Here is a 22,816-nt window from a genome sequence, read left to right on the forward strand (position 1 = left end):
CTCAGGGCTCAATGAAGCGGAGGAGCTGCAGGGGGTAAAGTCAAAAAGGTCGGTTAAGGCAACCGATCCGAGGCATTGCAAGTTATTGCGTTTGAGGACCTTGTTCAATAATGTTATATGCTTAAACAAGAGTGGGTTTCTAATATAGCTGATTGTCGGCTAGAAGAAAGTTCATGCGGTTGTTTTAGTTGTCGCTCATATAGACGGGATCCCTTGTCTTAAACAATTGGGGGTTCGAAACAAGATGCGAGTCAAATAGTTACAGAACCCCGATATGGTGTAACGTTTTGACTCAAGTGATGAGCTATGAACTTTTGATCCTTCGGATATTCGGACCTGCCTAATGTTGAAGTTCTCCGGGGGGTATTTTAAGCTTTGGTATATGCGTTAAAGTTTACGGTCATGCGTGTCTTGTCACAATGTGAATCTTAGTACCCTGTAAACTCTCGGTAAATGCCGATGAAAAAAAGACCTGAAATTAGACTTGCGCTCTTATTCTCCGTTTTAGTGGATCGCCCGTAACTTACTATGTATTAAGTTTCCAGGGACTTTTGATATAACGGACAACTCTCGAATTGGAGATACAAAGGATATCATATTGGATATTGTTTGCCACGCGAAATGATGAATCAACTCTTCTTGTTGCCAAGATGCAAGACTCCATAGTCCCTATACTACGTTACCATAAAGAGTACTGTGTATTAAACGTAGCTCCTTTTCTCGTCCTCATAGGTAAATGGGTTTGTCATTAGGAGGAAAAAAGCTGGATGGAAGCAAACAGCGCATTTTGTGCCCCTTCTGAACCTTATAGTAGGGCAAAGGTCATGTGTGAGGGCATTGGAGTCATGATGCTCAAAAAAAGTATAATTGAAGATGGAAACCCTATCCCTTGGGGTTTGTCATTAGTAAAAGATCAAAAATGATATCTTTTAACGGGGATTTGGAGGTTGCGTCAGGAAACTTGCACAGTCACTCAGCAACGGGAATGCCTTGACTTACCCTGTGATCACTACTTCACTGCAATTTAACGCCCGCCCAACGACTATTATTCTTTCTTGTCTCCGCCAAAATGCAAAGCAATGTAGAAAATGGCTAAATGGTTAGGTATCTATCCATCTGTAGTTCTACTTAGTATATGCGTTGGAATCTACGGCCATGCGTGTTGTATTGTCAATGGTGTGGAAGGATAACACTCTTTATGATACTGTTCTTCACTACTAAATGTATATACTACAGTAAAGTCACAAATATGTTTCTTTAATATTTCATTGACCATCCTAATCAGTGTCAATTAATAATCCCAAGTTGTGCCTAGCCCAAAGGCGTTTCCCAAGAGACAGATTTCGACTCCACGGTTCGATCAGGTTCAGTAGTTCTAAACCTAGTCGCACGTAATAGGCTGTCACTAAAGCGGAGTTCCTCTGGCGAACTAGCTTTGTAACGTTGCAGGTGACAGATATGAAGGAAACGATGAGTCGTGGGGAAAAGAGAGGTCGAACGCATATCAAAATATGGTGGACCGCGTTCCAAGATTTGTATTTGTGTTTGGGTCCACGACGATGGCAGTTGCTGCGTTGATGAACTCGAAGGACTGAATGTAGTGTTGGTAGGAAGTGAATCTTTACATGTAAGTTGATGTCTAGTTGAAGAAACGGCAAAACCCACAGATGAACTAACTCTTTGTCACGCTGGAGCCTCCACCACCAACATTGAAGACGGAGGAGCCTCCAAAACTACCTTTTCCGTTCCTGGACGTAGGCCGTTGTTGTTGAGCGGCTGTCTTTGGTTGACTTCCGAAGAGCCCAACCGGTTCAGGTTTCTGCTGATCGACTGGCTTTGGTTGACTCCCAAAAAGTCCAACCGTTGGAGGTTTCTGCTGCTCAACTGGCTTTGGCTGACTTCCAAAAAGCCCAACCACTGGAGGCTGCTGCTGGTCAACTGGCTTTGGTTGACTTCCGAAAAGTCCAGCCCCGGACTGCGGCTGCTGTTGAGTGACTGTCTTTCCTGCATTCCCGAAAAGTCCACCAGCCGGGAATTGGGGCTGGGAAGATATGTTTAGGTTTGAGAATAGACTAGGGGTTGTGCCCGGAACTGAACTCGTTGAACTCTGCGGCGGTAGGATCGTTACTGCATATTTACCCGAACTGCTACTACCACCAAGAGCGGGAGCTTTGCTGGTGGAGGAGCCAGCTTGACTAGTTTTGACACTAGTTGTGGCTGCGGTGGTAGATGCTGAAGGTAGCTCTGACGTAGGTTTTGCTTTTATATGTGCAGTTGGTACTGGCATGGGACCGGGGGAGTTCGTTACTGGTGGTCTCGAGGTCGATGTCGATGCAACCTTGGTCGCTGTTGAAGGAGCAGAAGATTTCGTCAAGGCCTTGGATGGTATCGATGGTCTGGACGGCAAGGCTATCACATTTCTGATGTTAGTCAAGTCAAGCAATGGATGCGTCGTTCGTACCTGTGACAGTCCTAGGCCTGTATCTGCGGCATGTTTTCAATCCGTCTTGGAGAATCTTGATTTCTGAATCTAGCAGAAGTCGTCGAGACTTTGTTTTACTGTGCTCTGCTGCAAGCTCCTCAAGCTGGGCCTCTGTCATGCCATCTACCTCTGTCGGCGTGAGGATGTTTGGTAAGTCGTGGACAAGACACCTCTCGATGGCCAGATTAATCACGTTTTCTGTGAACGTTCTTATTGACATCTATACAAGTTAATGATTGCATCCTTGAGTAAAATTTTGAATCCTCACCTCGTAGTGTGTCAGCATCATGTCAATGGTTTTATCAGTACCGAATTCTCCCACTTGCTCAGTCGCAACTGGTGTTATCGACCTCTGAGATAATGCGTGATGAAACTCAACGTCCACGGGAAGTGAATAGCCCGTACGGTAAGGCCACAGAAGCTCATCAACCTTTTCACGTAGCAACTCTTCCTTCCCTTCGAACCAGGGGTCCACGTGTAAAGTCAAGATGGCCTCTATGGTAGAGTCATTCTGTGGGGAGCCCACTAGATGCTTGAACAGCTGATCGACAAATGCCCTCGCAATCGAGATGACGGTGTCTACATGGAACTCAGTAATTTGTCTCCATGGAGCCGCTTGGCTCTTGAACAGCTGCATAGCGAGATCCACGTTCGGAGATCCTGGAAACTCGCGGCCTTGGTTTGCAGCTGCTTTGCTCTCGAGTTGGAAGCTTAGTTCTTCCCTGGAGATCTTCTCAGGTTCTGGGAATTCGTAGGGATAGGCTTCGAGAAATCTCGCAAGATATTCTGGAAGCTCATTCTGCTTAGGCTTTTCCTCGTCTGACAAAACAATGCTTTGCGTGGACCCTCTGGTTCTCAAGATATGATCGAAAACCCTGTTAAGGTTACGGAGCAAGGCTCGAAACTTCAGACTCTCGTCGTCCAGACTGCCGAAAAAGGGATCGGTGTATCGCCCGTTGCACCCATCTCTGGCCAAACGCTGGAAATCACTGGCAATAGTGAACATGTAGGACCTGTATTCTTTCAGGTTGGATCTTGGAGTTCCCAGTCGAGTAAGTTCCTCCTGCCTTTCCTTGAGCTTCTTTTCCATTTCCCCAATTACTCCGGGGAGGTTGTTTCGGATGTGGTTGAATAAGAAGCCGCTCAGCTTTATGCGTAAGTTGTCAATGCCGAGGTCCTCTTCAGGCATGGTAGCCCAAGGATTCCCCTTGAAGAATGCCTTCTCAACCTCATCGCGAGTCTCGAGGCTCTCATCATATTCTCCTTTGTTCCGGAGGACGTGCCATCCAAGCTGCAGCTTATGTGTGTTCTCTTGGTCCTTCGTCGCCGTGATGTACTCTTTGGCTTCCGCGGTCAACGCAAAGTCTGGCTTGGTGATGACTCTGATCGTCCTTTGTCCTTGCGGGTCGATAACCTTTGCCTTTTCGAGAGCTAAATGACTAGCCAGATTGATGTTTGCAGAGATTACCACAAGAATAATGCTGTTCTTCTGCCGCATGTAGCTTTCCACCAACTCCTCCACGGTGTCACTGCCATTTAATGACTGGCTGTGAGTACCCGTTCGACACAAGCCAGGAAGATCAACGAGACTCAATGGATAAATGATGTCTGGGCCCTCAATCTCAAGACGCAAAACATGTTCTGAAAAGTCGTCTCCATCTTGCGAGATGCCCATATGCTCCTTGGCTTCTTTGATGATATCGACGAGACCATCCTCGTGGAACTTGTTCCGCTGGATCGCTTTGGCTGGTTTCTCCTTCTCTGCGAATCTGACGCTTGCGTTTATGCGAGCCTCGTCCGCGTGGTGGAGGATCAGCTCTGTCGCGAATCGCGTACAGGGAGTATCACCGACGGGGAATCGAATGTGGGAAATGGCTTCAAGGACTGATGATTTACCAGCAGATGGCTCGCCTACGACGATGATCTGGGGAAGATTGACGATCTTTCCAACGCCGCAAGCGCGCAGACCATCGCTGATGTTGTGCAAAGAGGCGACCTCCTTGGTGTAGAGTTGTTTAAGAATGTCAGAATTAACTGAGACGTCCATCGTGCATTGATCGATGATGATAATAATTGAGAGACCTAGTATCCAAGTTATTGCTCTGATCAACTAAATTAATGCTGTCGATGGTGAGATATTTTCCATCCTTTTCAGCCCCAAGCAAGGGTCTAGACAGGTAGCAGTTTCGTTTGGCGCGCGCCTTGTACCCCTGTCTCAGCTCGCAGAATTCACAAGGGCATTGTGGATTCATGTTGGTTTGGTGATTGCCAGATGTGACAGGCCTTGCATACACGAATGGACGTTTATGTTGGCAATCGGATTGTCTTTATTTTTCTGTCACTAAGAAATTGGTCAGACGGACATGTAACAGATAAACTTGCCCACATTCTAACAAGTCACTGTTCATCAGTCACTCACTCTACTGGACATCAGGGAAAGGGTATAGATGAAGAAGGGTTTAGTGACTATGTGGCATCTGGTGTAGTATTGAAAGCGTTCTGTTTGCTGCACTATATGGACTTAACTGTCGGGCTGTTCTCCCTTGGGAGGATACTTCCCCCCATCCTTTTCGACCTTGGGCTCACAAGTACACCACTCATGCTCAGGTATATTAGACATGACCGCGGGGACATGATTGCCACAACCCCACCAGGTTGCTTGTTCTGAAGCCATGTCAGTCACAGTTGATACTTCACATACATAGAACTTACTGCAGGTAACACAAGTAGATTTCTTGCACATATTGAGGGGTAGTTTGTTCGTAAGTTAATGTTGACAGGTAATGATGATGAGTTGAGTTGTGTAGTTGCAAAGTGAAGGTATGGGGGACTGGTCATTTAAGTAAACAGAGTATACACCACTTTTACTGCTTTGGCCGAATGTGGAATGTTTAACTCTGCAAGCGTCGGCTTCTTAGTAATGATCATAGGTAGTCCTTCGGAAAGTCTAAAAGTCAAGTCTCCGGGTCCCATTTTTAAAGGTTACTACTCTAGTCTCCGGTTCTGGTCCCCGCGACTTACAATATTTTAGTTCCCGAGCTGTCGAGAAAATTGCAACATCAGTAAGAAGCTTATCTGTAGGGCTCGGTGTTGACGAACCAGGTATTAGAGTTAAGCAAATTTATTATATTTGATTGCATGTATTTAAACAAATAACATATACATGTTGTGGTGCTGCTAAATGTATAATGAGATATATTACTCACACTTATTACTTGATTTGATCATCTTACCTCAATTAGACCAACCATGCAGTTCATAAAAGATCGCTGTCGGGTCATATATCCGAAACTACCAAATTATATCCGCCATTACCTCTCTGCTAGCCTCAAAGTCGATTTCCTCCTCGAAGTCCAACTCTTACTTCTCACCTTCAGTACCGGTATCCAAGATGCCGTGAGCTACCCAGACTTCAAATGCTTTGCATCCAACCAGACCGGCAATTCCGTTGTGCTGGCTGTAGGCCTTGCTGGACATGACAGTTCAGTCTTCAACCTGGCCAATGTTGGCCTGAGTCTAGGAATGTTTCTAGCTGGAGCGATTATGACGGGACAGTTGGCCAATTTTGTCGGCCCGCGTGGTCGTATGTGGCTGATAATCAGTCATCTGATCCAGACGCTTCTCACCTTTGTCGCCGCCATTATACACCCTGTTTATTCTCAGTCTGGCACCAGTCCCTTGTCAATGGGTTCGTTAGCATTGCTGGCCTTTGCGTCAGGGGCCCAAGTAGCCTCAATGCGACCCTTTCGAATTCAGGAGATTACAACAGCTATGGCGACAGCAGCGTGGGTTGATCTTGTTATCGATCCAAAGCTATTAAAGATACAAAACCGTTCACGGAATAGACGTGCTGGGTTTCTGATATCGCTAGTATTGGGAAGCTTTGCCGGAGCCTTTATGCGAAAGGGCGTTGGGTCATCGAATGCTTTGTATGTAGCAGCGGCAGGAAAGACATTGGTTGTGTTATTGCTTTTCCTGAACCGAGAAGAGAAAACAAAGGATCATTCTCAAACAGACGGATAGTAGAATAGTGATAATTGACCCATGTATACGTATCAAATTATCTGTATGTCTCGTGCTACACAAACTAAGATAGCATAATAACGAAGCTTGGAAACATCAGACTTTAGTCGGGCGGTTATAAGCAGTCAGTTGACTATGCTCATATTGACGTGGCCTATCGTCAGCCAGTGTCTGTTTCCTCCGCGAACCAACTGCATATGCGGGTCGTTGTTTTGTTGCTGTAAAAGGTTTGAGGTTAGAGTTGTTATTGGTTGGGTACCACACACACTGGGAGCCTTGTTCCAACATCGCCCGTGATGCAGAATCCTGGGCGGCCTCCCTAAGCGGAGGCCAACCCAATCTGTCGCCTATACCATCCAACAACGGAACTCTAGAAAAGGACTGTAGATGATTCCGATTCATATTGTCACGACACTTGTATCCCTAATCATATTGATCAATTCGTATCAACATGTGGCTTCTTGACGTAAACTCTGTACGGCTGATATTCTATGCCAACGAAGAGCAGACCCCGCCGTACGCAATCCTTTCGCATACATGGTCTGACGATGAGGTGTCGTTCCAAGACATAAAGTCGATACCCTCCGGCAATGACTTAGCAACCAAGGCTGGTTGGTCCAAGATAGAGCATGCTTGTCGTCTCGCATTGTCTTTCGGACTCAGCTATGTCTGGGTTGATACTTGCTGCATCGACAAGTCGAGCAGCGCCGAACTCCAAGAGGCAATAAACTCCATGTTCAGATGGTACGAACTGGCACAGATATGCTTCGCTTACTTATCCGATGTTTCTACCTCTGATGATCATAATGTCAAAGGGTCGTCTTTTCGCCGTTCTCGTTGGTTCAAAAGAGGCTGGACGTTGCAGGAGCTAATTGCTCCAAATGAAGTCGCTTTCTATGATAAAGATTGGAAACCGCTATTTACAAGAGGAAATACAGTAGACCTAATCAGAGCTATTACTGGTATCAGAGAATACTTTTTGTCTAATCAACATCGAGATAAAGATAAAGACATATGCAACATGCTCTCGACAGCAAGCGTTGCTGAACGAATGGCTTGGATGAATAATCGAAATACAACAAGACCCGAGGATCTAGCTTACTGTTTGCTAGGCATATTTGACATCAATATGCCCATGCTCTATGGAGAAGGTTCAAAGGCCTTTCAGAGATTACAAGAAGAGATCATGAAGAAAAACGATGATAGCAGCTTGTTTGGTTGGGGCTACCAAGAGCTACATAACCAGTGGCGTTTCGAACAAGAGTCTCTTCTTGCGCCACATCCCTCTTCGTTCAGACTTTGCGGCGACATTGAACCCTGTCCCCTGGTAGGATTCAGCGCACCTACGTTCTCGATGACCCAAAGGGGGTTGCAGATGGAAGTTCCCGTGCGTGTCGACTTGACGCACCAACTACTTGTCTACATGATACTGGGTTGTTCTCCTCGTTCGACAGAAGAAGGTCTTGATCAAAAGAACGTTCCTAAATCCTTCGTGGCGATACCATTAATATCTACAAGTGCTTACGATCTATTTGATGCAGGTGAGGGGGCTCAAAAGGGAGAGTACTTGCGTCCCAAATGGTGCAGGCCTACTCTTGTCTCTGAGAAATTCCTAAGTCAGGCCAACACGACCAGCATAGTTATCCGACGACCCTCGGAGCGACTTGGTAAACTTCAAAAGTTGCCTATCTCCATTGCATCCCCCGCAGTCTCCGTCATGCAAGACTACACTATACTAGGGACCTATCCACCACAGCCGATCGGAAGTCAATTGCTTTTAATCCAGTCATCACAGCATGTACCAGATGTTGCACCACCACCTGATATCCAAAAGAAGGTTCCGGTTCCTCTGTCAATTATGTATTCGAAGGAGCATCAAATAATGATCCAAATAAACATACCGACGCTCGGCGACTTCGTCGTCGTCTTGGGGTATCGGGCAGTGGGATGGCGTAGGAGTCAAGGCATGAATATCTGGCAGTGCCTTGATATCAAAAGTCACGTTTTCAAGTTCCCGGACAATATCAACATAGAAGCCCTGCACACCTTGTCCATCACACAAGACTTCACTTCTCTACCAGGAGTTAGTCCAATCCTTCTAGCTGATCGCTGTATGTACAAAGTTGGCACTGAGATCGATGCGTACCTTGAATTTCTACTCACGAAGGATGACAAGCGATCAGGGATTTCGAATGCATTTATTAGCGTCATTCGCCCCTCAGGCAACTGTCACGAGCAGGAAGTTAGTTGCGGGCCAGAAGCATCTATATTTGACATAGTGGACATCGAGAAAGAATTGAAGGGAACCGACATGTTTCGGACAAAGATGTCTCCCAATATTCTTAGTTGCGTAAAGTAGCAGCTGAAAAGGGACTTTCCACCAGGCAGTGCTACATATGACTGTGGAGTCATTCCATCTGAGAAGAGAAACGAGTTTAAGAAACAGCGCAGCAGATATTTTACTCTAACGGAGTAGACAGTTATCATTATATAGCAAGATTGCGCAACATGTTAGCTTTAATAGAACTGCAAAGTTATAGTGCTACAGTTCTATGTTTCAAATGTGTGTAACTTGAAGTTTTAAATTTTTTAATATAGCCAGTTACTTCTATAATAAGAATTAATAGAAATATTTAAGAAATATTTAAAGCATATATCGTTAAATATTATCTATTTAGGGATAAGAAGATAGATATGGTAGGGTTTTCTTCACTGCAATTTTAACCCTCGCTAAATTACTAATGTCCCTGTCCGCTGAACTTCTAAGACTATTAAGAGGTGCCTCGAGAGATTCTTAATTGTGTACAGCAGCAGTTGGAAAAGGACTTCCCTGAAAGTAGCACTAAATATAGTTTAATAAGACGAACTATAAGTTTGTGATTATATGGGGTGATTGCAGATGATATGACCTCGAGAAGCCCTTGACCCATATTGTAGTTAGTCATGAATGTTCAGACATTATCCTATTCTCTACTAACAGAAAAGAGTGCCTTTCTCAATCGTCAGACAAATGATGTTCTCTCTTGTATCTGAAACGTTGAAGCCAATGACGAAGTTGTCTAGATGTAAGCATGATTGGCATGTAGATCTGATAATATCGGTCAGGGTCAGAACTTGACCACTACTCTGAGTTGTAGGTCGCGAAGCTAGTGAACTCCGTTGGTAGCAGTCCAGGTTTTCTCACGGTGACCGTTCAGGCCGTGAACAACGACGATGCTGCGGGGATGGTTAGAAGTCTCGCAACACACTCAAAGAAGTAGCCAGGCGGGGGTTGCATAAAAGTATTGGATTTCGTCCAGATTGCCAAATGTCCCTGTTGTTTTGCTGGGGTACTGACTCGATGACGGGGTTGCTTCCTTCTGATATCACGTCTAGGCCCTGCGGATGTACAGTCGGAGGTGATCCTTGGGTAGATTGCTTAAAGCATGGAAAGATCTTCTTCCAAAATACCATTTTAGAAATTCATCGGGGAAAGTAGCTCGGTTGGCCTGTCATAGGGTACTAGGTAGTTTAAGAGCGCGGGGGGAATGACGATATTAAACAAATGCAACACAATGCCAAGACGTCAGTACCTTCCCCTCCCAGTCAGCCTCAAAACCCGTCAGAACATTGTTGCAGTTCTTGTCATCTGTGGATTCAGTTACATGCAGGTCTTCTTCTTCACTGCAATTTTAACCCTCCCCTGACGATTCATCTCCGTCTGCTGAATAAGCTACCATCTTAGAGGCTGCCTGACTGATCAATAATCCAGGAAAACTCAAGCCCACTTAACAAATTCCATTCTTGGCAAGATACAATATACTATTGGCATACCTCATAGTCTCAAGGATTATCTACATCTCACGCAGTCCATTCCAAAGGTTCCCAACATCCGTAAACTCAACTTCCTGCAGCATCGACCACCAGTTTGGAAATGGATCAGGTACAGACACTGAAGCACTGACAGCTGCGCTGATAGCTTGACCCTGTGTTGGTACGGACACATCGTTACCATCGTCTCTCCTTGACAAGTTTCGATCTGCGTGACTGATCTGCTGTAGGTGCTGATCCGATCTATCCACAATACGATATTCGTGGATTGACTGGTGCAAAGCTTCGAAATCCGCTCTTGATCGACCTCTATATCGCCCTTCGTCTTCTGTAGCTCTTTTATACAGAAGGGATGAGTTTTGAATGGTTTTAATCTACTATTGTTAGCTTAAACCATCTCTACTGAAACTGGAACTTACCCAACCACCTGCTAATTCCCACGCGTTTTGGAATTCTTCGAGATACTCGAGTCCCCAATTCATCAGCTGCTCGGCCTTTGTACTCCGGCCCAGATTCATCCTGGGATATCGGAACACGTAGAGGTTGAGAAAACATGCCGTGAAAGCACAAAAGCCAGAGAAAGGCGTCATTAGCGGGATACCGCACTCTGATGCTTCCTGTAGCAAGCAGGCGATCTGTTCTGATGCACTGAATAGCTCTCTGGCACTCTGGTCCCACCAGCCAGGTGGCGCTTCGGCTTCGAGGAGTGGAGGGTCCACGGGGCCACGAGGTGTCATGTCGCCGATGGGCAAGAAGGGGAAGTATTCCCGATGAAGCATAATGGTACTGGAATATTGTCAGCGTACGTCTCGTGGCGCAATGGTGGACTTTACGTCAGATAGTAGAGCATGTTGAGATAGATGAAAGATTCACCATGTCCGAGCGTCATATGCACAACAACGCTATGCTGAGGATACCAAAGCCTCTCATGTTGGCTTCTTCTCCATTCTTCTAACCGACTTCGACACTGATACCAAGACGAGCTAGGTACCCAAGGACAATTCTCAGCTGCACACATACCCGGCGCACATCGTCCATTATTAAACACAAACGACATGGCTTGAGCATAGATGTCAAATCCGAGCGCTATTGACTCGAATCCCTGTGCAAGACCGGACAAGTCGCCTGCGCTGTAGTTGAGTGAAGTAGCGTCGAAACCAAAGGCGAAGTCGGTGTAGTTGAGTGGTCGAGGCACTTTGAGTTTTTGCATCTCCGACATGGGAAGCATTCGTGGGTTGTAAGTTCCTGAGTTAATGGTGCAGTCCATGATGAAGCAGGCCCAATATGTTCGTGACTCTACGGCTATGGCCATGGCGTCTGTGTCGCTGTTTTGGGATACGTCGAGCGGATGGGGAGTGATCCGTGAACTGTGAAGAGATTGCATGATGCGAATTGCCATGCCTGGACATGTTAGACAATTCATATATCGGTGATGAGTAACATACCGCAGTGCATCCAAGCTTTGTGATATTCGCGCACACCCCATTCGTACAATGTCAGGATCAACAGAGCCTGCACAACTTGTACCTTTGGTGACTGGAGGATAGCATCGGACAATGTGCTCCAAGCATACGTAGCGTATGATTCACTGCTCCTAAGCCCTCTTAGCCAATCTCCTGTGACTATGGAACATTGCTTTCTCGTGATGGCAAGAGTCGTAGCGAGAAGTGCTTTACCCTCTTTCGTCCGGACTGTCTGATACTCCTTGATAAAGGATGACGCTTGGAGAATTCTCAACTCGGGAAACTTGGCGGTAAAGATGTTGAGAGCCTTCAAAATTACGCCCATAGGTAAGTTGTTGAGATGCTCATCCATGGTATCAAGTTCATTGTGTGAAGTCGTTTGCCTTGATGGGATTGGCGTCATGGGACTCATAGCAGACGGTGTCGAAATGACCGAGACTTTGTCCCCTCGCGGAGTTGAAACTGCCGATACATTCTGGGCTCGTCTCACGGCCTTCTTAGCAGACCTGACTTGTGGCCTTGTAAGTTCGCAGCCAGCGATACTTAGTCTGTCACATCTCGAACAAGGTGATGTTCCAATGTGAACGCATTTGACCTTGGCTTTTCTTTCAAGTAAAATTAATGGTTAGCTTTCTTCTATTAAGTGTTTACTAGAGGTGATTTTACCTGCACTGCTCGCAAGATAAACTGGATCGCATGGTTGATATCTGGACGGGAAAGAATATGGTGGTCGGCTTTGAGATTAGATCCAGAAAAAATTGTTTCCGAAAATTATGGTGCCAGTCGTCGGAACTCGGGTTTCAGGACCGAGTTCCGACAACGCTAATAATAAATACATCTGGACTATAATTCGGAAGTTAACGACATATGGCAAGAATATATTTATCCTGACTTGGACAGTAACTATATCGCAACTAACTCTTATTAACAGGCTATTCCCAAGTTGTCTGCACCATTAATAGCTTAACCTGAGTCGTATCTGGAGATTACGCTTTGACCTCTTGAATCATTGAAATGCTGGCCTCAAACATTCAATAGTGAGGCGGATAAGCTGAAAAAGAAAATTCGTTGTAGTTATTTTATTGGAACAACCATGGGTGGCGGCGCCTACATGCATGCATTGGCATCCATAGATGGCAAAGATCGCGAAAAATGATTTGGTCGGCTGGTCAGCGCAGGCATGGCTACCAGTAAGCTTCCGGGTACACAAGTGAACAGCCAATGAAGCCTGATCTAAGTAGCATGAACTGACCTACTCATTTTTGTCTCTTATAATTTATCTTATGCCTGGACGGATGGGTACAAGGTAGTGGCACCCTGTATAGTGATTTGGTTTGACTACCTACACCTGCCTGACCGATCTTTGCGGGGAGGGGATATCTCCTTCTCAGCCTTTTCTTACAAACCTCCACTTTCTCACACCATCACCTTTTCAGAGCTACTACTTAAGGTATCAGCAACAGTGGTCGTCATAAGTACGAAACAAACAAGTCAGTAGATCAGAGTTAGTAAACTACTTATTCTTATGCCTTGATTTGTAGGAGGCTGACTCCTCTGCTAGTTACTAGCGATCGGTACAGCACGGGTCAAAATGTGTCTTGGTTCCTTCAAGTTTTGGAAGAAACGCCAGAAGGATCCGGAAGAATCTCCAACCCATTCTCGACCACAACTCCAAACGAATCCCTCTCCCGTCGTCCTCACTGCTTCTGTTGTCCCTGCTGCCTCTATCGCCTCAGTCGCCACTGTCGCTCCCGTCGAATCCACGCCCAATGTCGTTGCCGAACTCCAGGAACGACTTTGGAACAGAGCATACGATGAATTCAAAGACAAAGAATCCGACCTTGTTACAGCCTACGAAGAATTGATATCTTCAAAAGCCCCGTACATGAGAGACAATCAACAAAACATTACACTTTCGCCGCAGGAGAAATGGGATCAAATGAGGAAGACCGCCGAAGAGGGCTTGCAGACAACAGAGAGAAGTACAGAAATACAAGGAAAAATACACGAAGTCTTCGAACTGGCGACCCCTATAAAGGGAATAATAGACCGAATCATGCCATCTGTGCCTCAAGCTCAAGTACCCTGGCTTGCTGTGTCTTTGACATTTGAAGTAAGTGACTAAAGGAGGCCAACGCTTCTGCTACCACCAGTCCGCGGACATAGCTAACGAGTCCAGATATTCTCCAAACCTTTCAAGGAGCCCGGAATCAATCGGGCAGGCCTTTTGGATGTCATATCCAAGATACAAGAGTATATGAGCCTGTCGGACTATCTTGTGGATGACAATGGTCTGCAGTCAGACCTACATCGAAAACTCGAGAAGGACACCGTTGAGCTCTACAAGGCGCTTCTTTCCTACCAGATCAAGAGCATTTACTGTTTTCACAAAAACGAACTCAAGAGATTTTTCAGGAATGTCTTCAAAATTGACGACTGGAGCAATCAGCTGGACGCCATCAAAGCCGCCGAGTCGCTTGTGTGGGAGGATGTGAAGAAGTTCCAGAATCAAGTAATGGTCGACCATCTACGGAAGCAGTCGTCTGACGCGCAAAGCTCTCTCAGGGCGCTCACAGAGATGTCAATGGGGATGCGTCACTTGATCCGAGACCAACAAGAGAGAGAAATCGAAAAGGACAACAAGGAATGCCGGCAACATCTGAAGCAGACAGACCCTTCGCTTGACAAAGAAAGAATTCTTTATACAAAAGGAAACCTTCTTCGAGAGTCGTACGGCTGGGTCATCGATCATCCGCAGTTCCAGGACTGGAAAACAAATGTACACCACCGTCGGCTATGGATCAGAGGGGATGCAGGCAAAGGCAAAACAATGCTCTTGTGCGGCATCATCGAGGAGTTGGAGAAAGACCCTTTCCATCGGCTATGCTACTTCTTTTGTCAAGCCACTGATCAGAAGCTGAGAGATGGGAAATGTGTTTTGCGGGGTCTACTGTTCCATCTGATCAAACAGTACCCATGGCTCATCTCACACGTTCGGAAGGACTACGACGACAGTGGTGAGAAGCTTTTTAACGACCATAACGCGTGGCAAGCCCTTCGGAATATTTTCCTATCAGTACTGGATGATGAAAGCCTCGACGAAGTCACCATAATCGTGGATGCACTTGATGAATGCATGATTCATCGTGATGAGCTTCTCAAATTTATATGCGATGTGTCGTCTCGCTCACGTGCGAAAATTATTGTTTCGAGCCGCCCTCTTTCAACTATTCAGAAGGCTTTGCAGGGTGACGGAAGCAACTCAACAATGCTTGCCCTCGAACTCAATGATGATCTTATCTCTGATGCAGTTAAGAGGTTCATCGACAACAGGGTTGCAAGTCTAGCTAAGACAGAACCGTTCCAACACGACCCAGAAATTTGTGACGAAATTGCCAAGCATCTCACCGACAACGCAAACAATACTTTCCTCTGGGTAGCATTGGTTTGTCAGGAGTTATCAAGTGGCACTGTCCAGCTTATAAGCCATGTGAAAGCTATCCTCAAGAACTCGCCTCCGGGTCTCGATAATCTATACGATCAGATGCTGGAGACCATTCGCAGGGAGTCGAGGGATTTCGAGATTTGCATAGAGATACTGGCGGCCAACTCGGTTGTAACACGACCTGTGTCTATAGCTGAACTGCTTTGCATCCTGGACGCGAACGTCGCCTCTGAACTCAACATTATGGATTTGGAACGAATCATCATGTCATGCGGCTCATTCCTCCATCTGCAAAAGGGGGTCGTCTACTTTATACACCAATCTGCTGTTGACTTTCTGCTCACGGACGAGTTGTCTAGGCTTCCGAGAATCACAGACCGGCATCGCTCGGTATTTCTGAACGCATTGTACACGCTACAGGCATCTCCCTCGCTTAAACGCGATATCTACAACGTGGACGAGCCCGGACTGGCAAGGAAAGATGTCGAGACGCCCGACCCTGATCCACTGTTACCCATCTGTTATTCCTGCATTCATTGGGTCGACCACTTGCGAGAGTATCTCTTGTCAGATGGAAGAAAAGAACGTTTGGGATCAGTACCTGTCCAAGACGTATCATTAGTCTATGCCTTTCTGAACATCAAGTTCCTGTTTTGGATCGAGGCTCTTAGTCTACTTCAAAATGTCCCACAGGCTATCAAATCAATCCAAAATCTACAAATGCTACTTGTAAGTCATTAACATAAATGTGCCAGGTTAAAACTAATGTATGTATCAGGGTGGAAAGTCAAGCTCAGTAGAGCAACCGATCAAGGACTTCGTACATGATGCAAATCGATTCCTGCTATATCACAAATACTGTATACAAGAGTATCCACTTCAGATTTATGCTGGATGTCTCGTCTTTAGCCCGAAAGACAGCATCGTAAAGAATTGCTTCCAATCACATGCGCCGAAATGGGTTACAGTAGCACCTGGTCTGGATAGGACATGGGATGCATGTTTGCAAACTCTAGTTGGACACACAAATCCAGTGCTCTCTGCGATGTACTCTCCTGATGATCTGTGGATCGCCTCTGCATCCGAAAATGGCGTCATCAAGTTCTGGGATGCGGAGAGCGGCACATGTATTCACACAGGTGGACAATTGATCCCAGGTTTTGACCGTTACGGGGTAGAAAATAGTTATGTGTTTTCAACCGATGACGGATCGTTTGTTCGGGGATCCCGAGATGGCAACGTGGAGATTTGGGATCCGTCGACCGGAAATATCATTTCCAAACACCGGGCACACAAGTTCACAGCCACAAACATGGCAATTTCATCAGACAGTTCGACTTTCGCCTATTTCATACATGAAAACACCGTCTTGATCTGGTATAGGAAAAACGAGATCTCTTCTCGCGAATTTTCATGCTCCGAAACGGTGCGCTCCTTGGCTTTGAGTGCTGGCGGTGAATGGCTTGCCATGACCACCATGCAACAATGTATGATCTGGAATACTTTAAATGGCGATCATGCGTTGTTGGGTACTGGTGATAGAGCCTTGAAGACTGTTTGGTCAATGGGCGGGCAATGGCTTGTAACGCTCAGCGAATATCACTTCATTGATGTCTGGGAAAGGCAAGCTAGTCAATGGAGTTCGAAAATCAAGTTCTTCGTCAAGGTGTCGCATACATGGATTTTCGTCGATATGGCTCTATCATCCGACGCAAAATTGCTGGCAGTTGCATCTTTGAGCAACATCTCCGTCTGGAATACCGAAACAGGTGCATTGGTATGGGCAACACACATGATGAAAGACCACATTATTTCGATATCGTTTTCCAATGATAGCCTACGACTCCTAACTGGACTTGATGGAAACGAGATCAAAGTTTGGGATCTATCAAAGGATGTAGAGATAAAGCAGACGCCTTCTAACGAAGGTCCACTTTCTCTCCGCTGGTTTGATGCGAATCGCTTTTCGGTATACTCTTCTGGCATACGCGAGTACAGGCTATATGGTAAAGACACATCAACGAGAATCCACTTGGACTCTACGGCAATCGCTTCAATCGCTTCAATCTCACCAGACGGCCAGCAGGTTGCATCGGCTTCTACAGGGTTCCCAATTACAATATGGGACGCCTTGACTGGCAACATTGTCAGGCAGTTAAAGCATAAACCAGAAGAGGCTACCTTTGGATCTCAGACCTACCAGGATACCCAGGAGCATGAAGTTCAGTGCTCAACTGATAATGCAGCCAACACCGACCCCAGACAGACTAGGAAGAACTCCGAACATGGGTCTGTTTATACAGATGATTCGATGGATTCATCGGGTTCATCGAGTTCATCGGGTTCTGAACAATGGGAATATCCCGAGGCATTATCATTTGACAATACCGTTCAGCTCGCATCAAGTGTTTCAGGAATAATCAGGATTTGGAACACTTCCGATGGAACTCGTTTAAGAACTCTGGACGCTGGTGACTGTTACAAGAACGACCTTATGGTCTTTTCAAAGACGGGGCGACAACTTGTTGTTCAATCTTACACTCACGGGTTCAGTTTTACAGCAATCAATCTATGGGATACGGTCAATGGTACTTGTTTGTCGATAGGACCTCAAGATAGACCTTTTATGAACATCGAGGCTTTCAGTTTCTCACCGGATAGTCTGCGGCTTGTGGCAACTGCAGGTAGCCCCGAAGGCCGTGTCATATATCTATGGGAGGTAAGCTCGGGAACCCTTTTACGCAAGTTCGATTTCGAGAATATCAAGCCATTTCATGCCCATTTTGACAAGGAGAAAGAGCAACTCTTACATACCGAATATGGATCTTTCGACACAACTACAAATACTGAAGATGCAAGAGTTATGCTGAAAATGGGAAGCTTCTTTCGCGGCTACGGTCTCAGCTACAGTCCCGGACACTGGAATCGCTACAAGTGGATCGTGCGGAACGGCAAACCTGTGTTATTTATTCCTGATGATTATAGGTACGATTACGATGAAGAGATTAGTCCTGTTATAGATGGTATGAGAATCATTTGGACGAGAAGAGGACGAACTCCGGTACAATTGTTATTTACTGCACAGGACTGAGATCCAGTGGAAATACAATGACTGATAGGCTCACTGGAAGTGTAACACAGGAAGCTAGGAGGGCAGTTAGTGCTATTTCGACAGTTCAGCTTAATCGTTATGTGATTGTTAGCATGTGGGTTGATCTCAATGATGAAAACTTGCAGAAGGATGATTGTAACAAGGCCATCTTAGTAACTGAGATCCTTTGGAAATATTTGTATTCCTTGCCTGGCACGTTTCCGAGCATTTTAGTTGTGGTATTTCCTCAAATACGAGTCAAGTAACCGCCAAATTATACTGGATGAAGGATTTGAACGCTACTTTGGTCAGGCCGCCGAGTTATTCTAGACTTTGAGGCCCAACTAAACTTGTCCCTATGAAGAAACCTCCGAAACTCGTGAAGCTCGCGGGGCCTCCAAATATCGTCGCAGATACTCCATACTTCAGTGAACTCCAAAAAGAGGACAATATTATGTCGTAACTATTCTCGTAGGTTGGTCTAGTATTCCCTCAGATTATACACTTGACTCAACTTTAATTAGACGTCTTAAACTTTGTTATGCCAATGTACCCAGTCAATCGCGAAATGGAAACTAAATAACCCCTGTAGTCCGGCTTACTGTTACATCGAGGATCTTTTGTCCAGGACTAGGGAACCCCTGCTGTTTAGTTGTTCTCGGGTTACAGAAAGCCATTGATCACTTACCCAGGTATCAAAATAGTCTAGTCATCTTATATCCGCTATGAGGCTACTCATTCCCTATTATCTTAGGCTGAAGTCTTGACTTTTCTGTCATCCTCTCGACCTACCCAAAGCAATCGGCCAAGAGCACCAATCACACCATGTTTGTTGCCTAGACGAGATGAGGTGTGTGCTGTGCCTCTTGTCCACTCTAGCCGATTTACAAGGCTGAATAAAGACTTTAGCCGCTGTTTTCGTATAAGAACAAGCTATACCTCACCGAGGATTCACTAGAGTATTGCCACGTTCGTGACACCGCCTAACATTTGTCAAAATGCCTACAGCGACAGAATTCTTCGGCTTCAGCGCCAGCAACTTGGGGCCTCTAACAAAAACATTCACAGCACCCCCATCATGCACAGCAACTGCCAATACCGACCACATACTCTTTGTCAATGCGACGTCTCCTTACCTAAATTTTGTCATGTCCTCTTCCTGCGAAGCCAAACCTTTCGGTGATTGCTATCCCAGTGGAAGCAATTATGACGCGTACGGGAAGCAGACGTCGTCGGTTATTTCTGGTCAGGGAGTCTATCACTATTTCTCCCCAGGACTTGCTTGTCCTGATGGTTGGAAAACTGTCGCCACGTTGAAGCATGGGAGCAAGAGTGGTGAAATCGACGTCTCGGGCGCCATAACAGTCTCGCCGACGGAGGCAATTGCTGAGCTTTATGCCAATACTATTGCAGTGCCACTTCAACCTACAGATTTTTGGAAGAATGTTATTGATAAATCTGAAACTCTTGCTATGTGCTGTCCAAAGTACGTATCGTGCTAACTGATCCACGAGAACTGAAAACTACTGAAAACTAACGGATACACAGCGGCTACGCTGGCGACATTTACGGCTTCTGTAAATCCACGCTCGGTCCACTAAAGCCTACCATGAGCAATCAACCAAACCCAAATGTCTGTCAGGTCTTTTATGATGGTCGCGACCACGTAGTCACGGTTACGAGTTTGGACGGTGTGGCTGAGACGAACGGCTTGATGTCGAGGATACCTATAACCGACAGTGACGATGTCAGGACGACGAGAGTGATTGCTGGCGAGTGGGGGGAGGAGCAATTGAAAGATCTTGCATATGCGACTTGGGTACCTGCTGTGACTCTGATTCATCAAGAAACGGCGACGGGAAGTGCGGATAAGGGTGAGAAGGGTGATGATGATAAAGAGAAAGATGATAAGAATGCTGCTTCTAGAGTTGGCGGTGTTGTTAGTGTACTTGGAGTGACTCTTGGGCTGCTTCTCGGTGCTGGTATGTTGATGGTTTGGTGATTCTTGATAGTGATACAATCATGTTGCTTCTATGTCAAGGTTACACTGACTGCTGACCTACCAACATCTATCATTTGTTCACATACTTTGCAGCAACAAATATTCTCTTCCGTCTCTGTTTCATAGACATTTAATTACTATAAGTAAAGTCCTTTGTCGCTTGATGCTTGAGTAAACAAAATACCCTCACTTAAAAATAACCTCCGTCGAAGACTTCGGATGATCAATCTCCACGAACCAAACCCAAATCTCCTTCAACAATCAGTATCTCGCACTTGAACGATAGTTCAAAACACATCCTCAATACACAGCTCTAATCTGTGATATTGATAGTTATAAACATGTCTGTTGTAGCGGTAAATAACTCTATCAACCTAAGAAGCCCAAACCTATTCTAACACGTCCAAGCCATTTTATGTTCTGAGTCGATCAGATGAACAATACAGACAAGGTACATTACCACCCACAAGACTCCCCTCCCGCTAACAAGACAATAGTAAAAGACCGCTTCAACCGCAAATGGTCACGCTCCGACGGCCCTCCACCACGTATAGAAAACATATTTCACGTTGATGAAGCAGAGTTCCGTGCCAGTCATCGTGGTCAAAGATGGAACGCGTATAGACTTAGACGACATGGCTCTTGGAGCTTCGGCTTCCACGGAACAACGCGCTATTGTCACGTTGGGTGTGAATTAGGAGAAAGGAATGGACAGCTGTTGGTCTGTCAGAACGATGCGTGTGGTATTTATGGGATAATCAACCATTCTTTCAAAGTCAGCCGGTCAGGTAAGATTTTTCTTTGTTTTTGAAGTATTGCTGACTTTTAAGCTCGTGGTTTGTTTGGAAAGGGGATTTATACGACGCATTCTTCATATAGTAAGTCTAGTCGTCTTCATCAGTTAAGGTACTAACGAGAGACAGAAGCAGACATGTTTTCTCAAACACGCGCCACCGGATGTGGCCTCAAAGCGATGTTTCTGTGTAAATACGTTCCTGGACGGGTGCAGCGCCTACGGGTTGGGAACCCGTTCCGAACTAGGCCTTCCAGAGGCTACGACAGTGTGAGAACCAAGGTGACTCTGAAACGTATGAGACATGTAATTTACTGACTATCTGGTATAGGTCGAAGCCGTTTTGATGAAAGACGGTGGAATGACGAATTATCACGAGGCGGTTGTGTATCGAGATGATGCGATTGTTCCTGTTGGTGTCATCACGTATACCAAGTAACATCGACAAGGAGTAACTTCCAAGATATACATAACTCAAATTAAAGAAACTAAAGTTGAAGAATTTCATTCATTGTTACAGAGGTACAAGCTCCCAGGTCGCTTTGATGAGCCAGACTCCTCATGTGAACATAAACATCAGTCTCATCGACCGACACATCTCATTAATAAATACAAGTAAGAATAACGTATTAGTAATAACCCCCCCTAAGCCGTCTTCCCATTTAATAAGCCATTCTCCATAATATCATCCATAATCCTCTGACAAATCCCCACATGCGCCAAATCAGTATATCTCGAAACAAACGGCATAAGCAACCCATGCGCCTCAACGACCACCTCCTCAAAAAGCTCCCACTCCTCCACAAGCGTCCCGTTACTACTCGGCGTTCCCGGGTCTGGCGCTTGTCTTACAAGACACTCTATCCAGACAGTAACGCTAGCTCTCGCGTCAACGCGCGCGCGAATGCCGTTGTGGATTTTGAGAAAGGTGATGGGCCAGTACTCATCCTGCGTCAGACCCGCGACGAGTTCTAGTCGCTGGAAGCAGAGAAAGCTTCGGACGCTGCTGTTTGGTGGACCGAAAAAGGGCTCGCTGTGGACGCGTGCCGTGTCGGGGGGAATCTCGGAGAAGCTTGTGAATACTGCATTGTGCTTGAGGAGGGGGGTGAAGGTTTGGATGTGAGCGAGGACGGCTTCTGGGGGCACGTGGCCTGGGATGGGTGCTGTGACGAGAACCTGATGCTTTAAGCGCATCGCCTTTTTGCGCATTTGCGTATAATTATCGTGGTTTGTCAATTGGATCTTATATAAGACGTTAGTCATGGTTTGTCATGCATATGATGGGTACGGCATATGAAACCTAGACCACGTGTGTATCCGTTCGGGCATGGCATGGCATGGCGTCTTGGCTCGAGCTCTCTGCTCTCTTCTTACCTACCAATGAATCAGAATCAGATTGACCTTGTCTTCCCCGCAGCAGGCGATTGTGAGATGGTTCGAGTGTTCCAACCCTTTTAGGTCAACTCTAGTAAGCATCGAGGGCTGGTTATGAGGCATTGGAGGGGAAACAGCATACGAGATTATCTCAGGGGACAATTTGTTGACCTCCCAAGGGAGGGAAATGCTGATGGGATAAAAAAGTGAGGCTGTTGATTTTCCGCTCGGGCCCTTGGAATGAAAAATAATCAAGAGGCACAGCAATTGATGACTCGTTGCCCCATAATGGTTGGGAAAAGGGAGAAATCAACTTTCTAGACCAATAATATT

The 22,816-nt window shown here is 45.9% G+C and overlaps 8 protein-coding genes across 8 annotated transcripts; 4 read left to right on the plus strand and 4 right to left on the minus strand.

Annotated features, from left to right (window-relative positions):
• Positions 1–1,672: 1,672 nt before the first annotated feature.
• FPSE_06946 (uncharacterized protein) lies at positions 1,673–4,529 on the minus strand (the record flags this gene model as incomplete). The annotated part of the gene is made up of 3 exons (XM_009260064.1): positions 1,673–2,409; positions 2,462–2,702; positions 2,751–4,529. The coding sequence occupies 3 exons, from the start codon at positions 4,527–4,529 to the stop codon at positions 1,673–1,675; spliced, it is 2,757 nt and encodes a 918-aa protein (XP_009258339.1).
• A 474-nt stretch (positions 4,530–5,003) lies between these two features.
• On the minus strand, positions 5,004–5,225 carry FPSE_06947 (uncharacterized protein; the record flags this gene model as incomplete). Its single annotated transcript, XM_009260065.1, has 2 exons — positions 5,004–5,146; positions 5,195–5,225. The coding sequence occupies 2 exons, from the start codon at positions 5,223–5,225 to the stop codon at positions 5,004–5,006; spliced, it is 174 nt and encodes a 57-aa protein (XP_009258340.1).
• Positions 5,226–5,731: 506 nt separating this feature from the next.
• Positions 5,732–6,276, plus strand: FPSE_06948 (uncharacterized protein; the record flags this gene model as incomplete). The annotated part of the gene is made up of 2 exons (XM_009260066.1): positions 5,732–6,065; positions 6,146–6,276. The coding sequence occupies 2 exons, from the start codon at positions 5,732–5,734 to the stop codon at positions 6,274–6,276; spliced, it is 465 nt and encodes a 154-aa protein (XP_009258341.1).
• A 680-nt stretch (positions 6,277–6,956) lies between these two features.
• Positions 6,957–9,119, plus strand: FPSE_06949 (uncharacterized protein; the record flags this gene model as incomplete). The annotated part of the gene is made up of 3 exons (XM_009260067.1): positions 6,957–8,747; positions 9,046–9,068; positions 9,104–9,119. The coding sequence occupies 3 exons, from the start codon at positions 6,957–6,959 to the stop codon at positions 9,117–9,119; spliced, it is 1,830 nt and encodes a 609-aa protein (XP_009258342.1).
• A 1,219-nt stretch (positions 9,120–10,338) lies between these two features.
• On the minus strand, positions 10,339–12,130 carry FPSE_06950 (uncharacterized protein; the record flags this gene model as incomplete). Its single annotated transcript, XM_009260068.1, has 4 exons — positions 10,339–10,689; positions 10,735–11,101; positions 11,368–11,716; positions 11,761–12,130. The coding sequence occupies 4 exons, from the start codon at positions 12,128–12,130 to the stop codon at positions 10,339–10,341; spliced, it is 1,437 nt and encodes a 478-aa protein (XP_009258343.1).
• Positions 12,131–13,369: 1,239 nt separating this feature from the next.
• FPSE_06951 (uncharacterized protein) lies at positions 13,370–18,314 on the plus strand (the record flags this gene model as incomplete). The annotated part of the gene is made up of 3 exons (XM_009260069.1): positions 13,370–13,891; positions 13,958–15,952; positions 16,002–18,314. 3 exons carry the CDS (start codon positions 13,370–13,372, stop codon positions 18,312–18,314), a joined length of 4,830 nt encoding a protein of 1,609 aa, XP_009258344.1.
• Positions 18,315–19,312: 998 nt separating this feature from the next.
• Positions 19,313–21,548, plus strand: FPSE_06952 (uncharacterized protein; the record flags this gene model as incomplete). The annotated part of the gene is made up of 4 exons (XM_009260070.1): positions 19,313–19,800; positions 19,863–20,296; positions 21,240–21,391; positions 21,441–21,548. 4 exons carry the CDS (start codon positions 19,313–19,315, stop codon positions 21,546–21,548), a joined length of 1,182 nt encoding a protein of 393 aa, XP_009258345.1.
• A 206-nt stretch (positions 21,549–21,754) lies between these two features.
• On the minus strand, positions 21,755–22,318 carry FPSE_06953 (uncharacterized protein; the record flags this gene model as incomplete). Its single annotated transcript, XM_009260071.1, has 1 exon — positions 21,755–22,318. The coding sequence occupies one exon, from the start codon at positions 22,316–22,318 to the stop codon at positions 21,755–21,757; it is 564 nt and encodes a 187-aa protein (XP_009258346.1).
• Between the last annotated feature and the right edge of the window lie 498 nt (positions 22,319–22,816).

This window comes from Fusarium pseudograminearum, chromosome 1 (assembly GCF_000303195.2).
Source record: "Fusarium pseudograminearum CS3096 chromosome 1, whole genome shotgun sequence".
In the NCBI taxonomy this organism is placed as follows: Eukaryota; Fungi; Ascomycota; class Sordariomycetes; order Hypocreales; family Nectriaceae; genus Fusarium; species Fusarium pseudograminearum.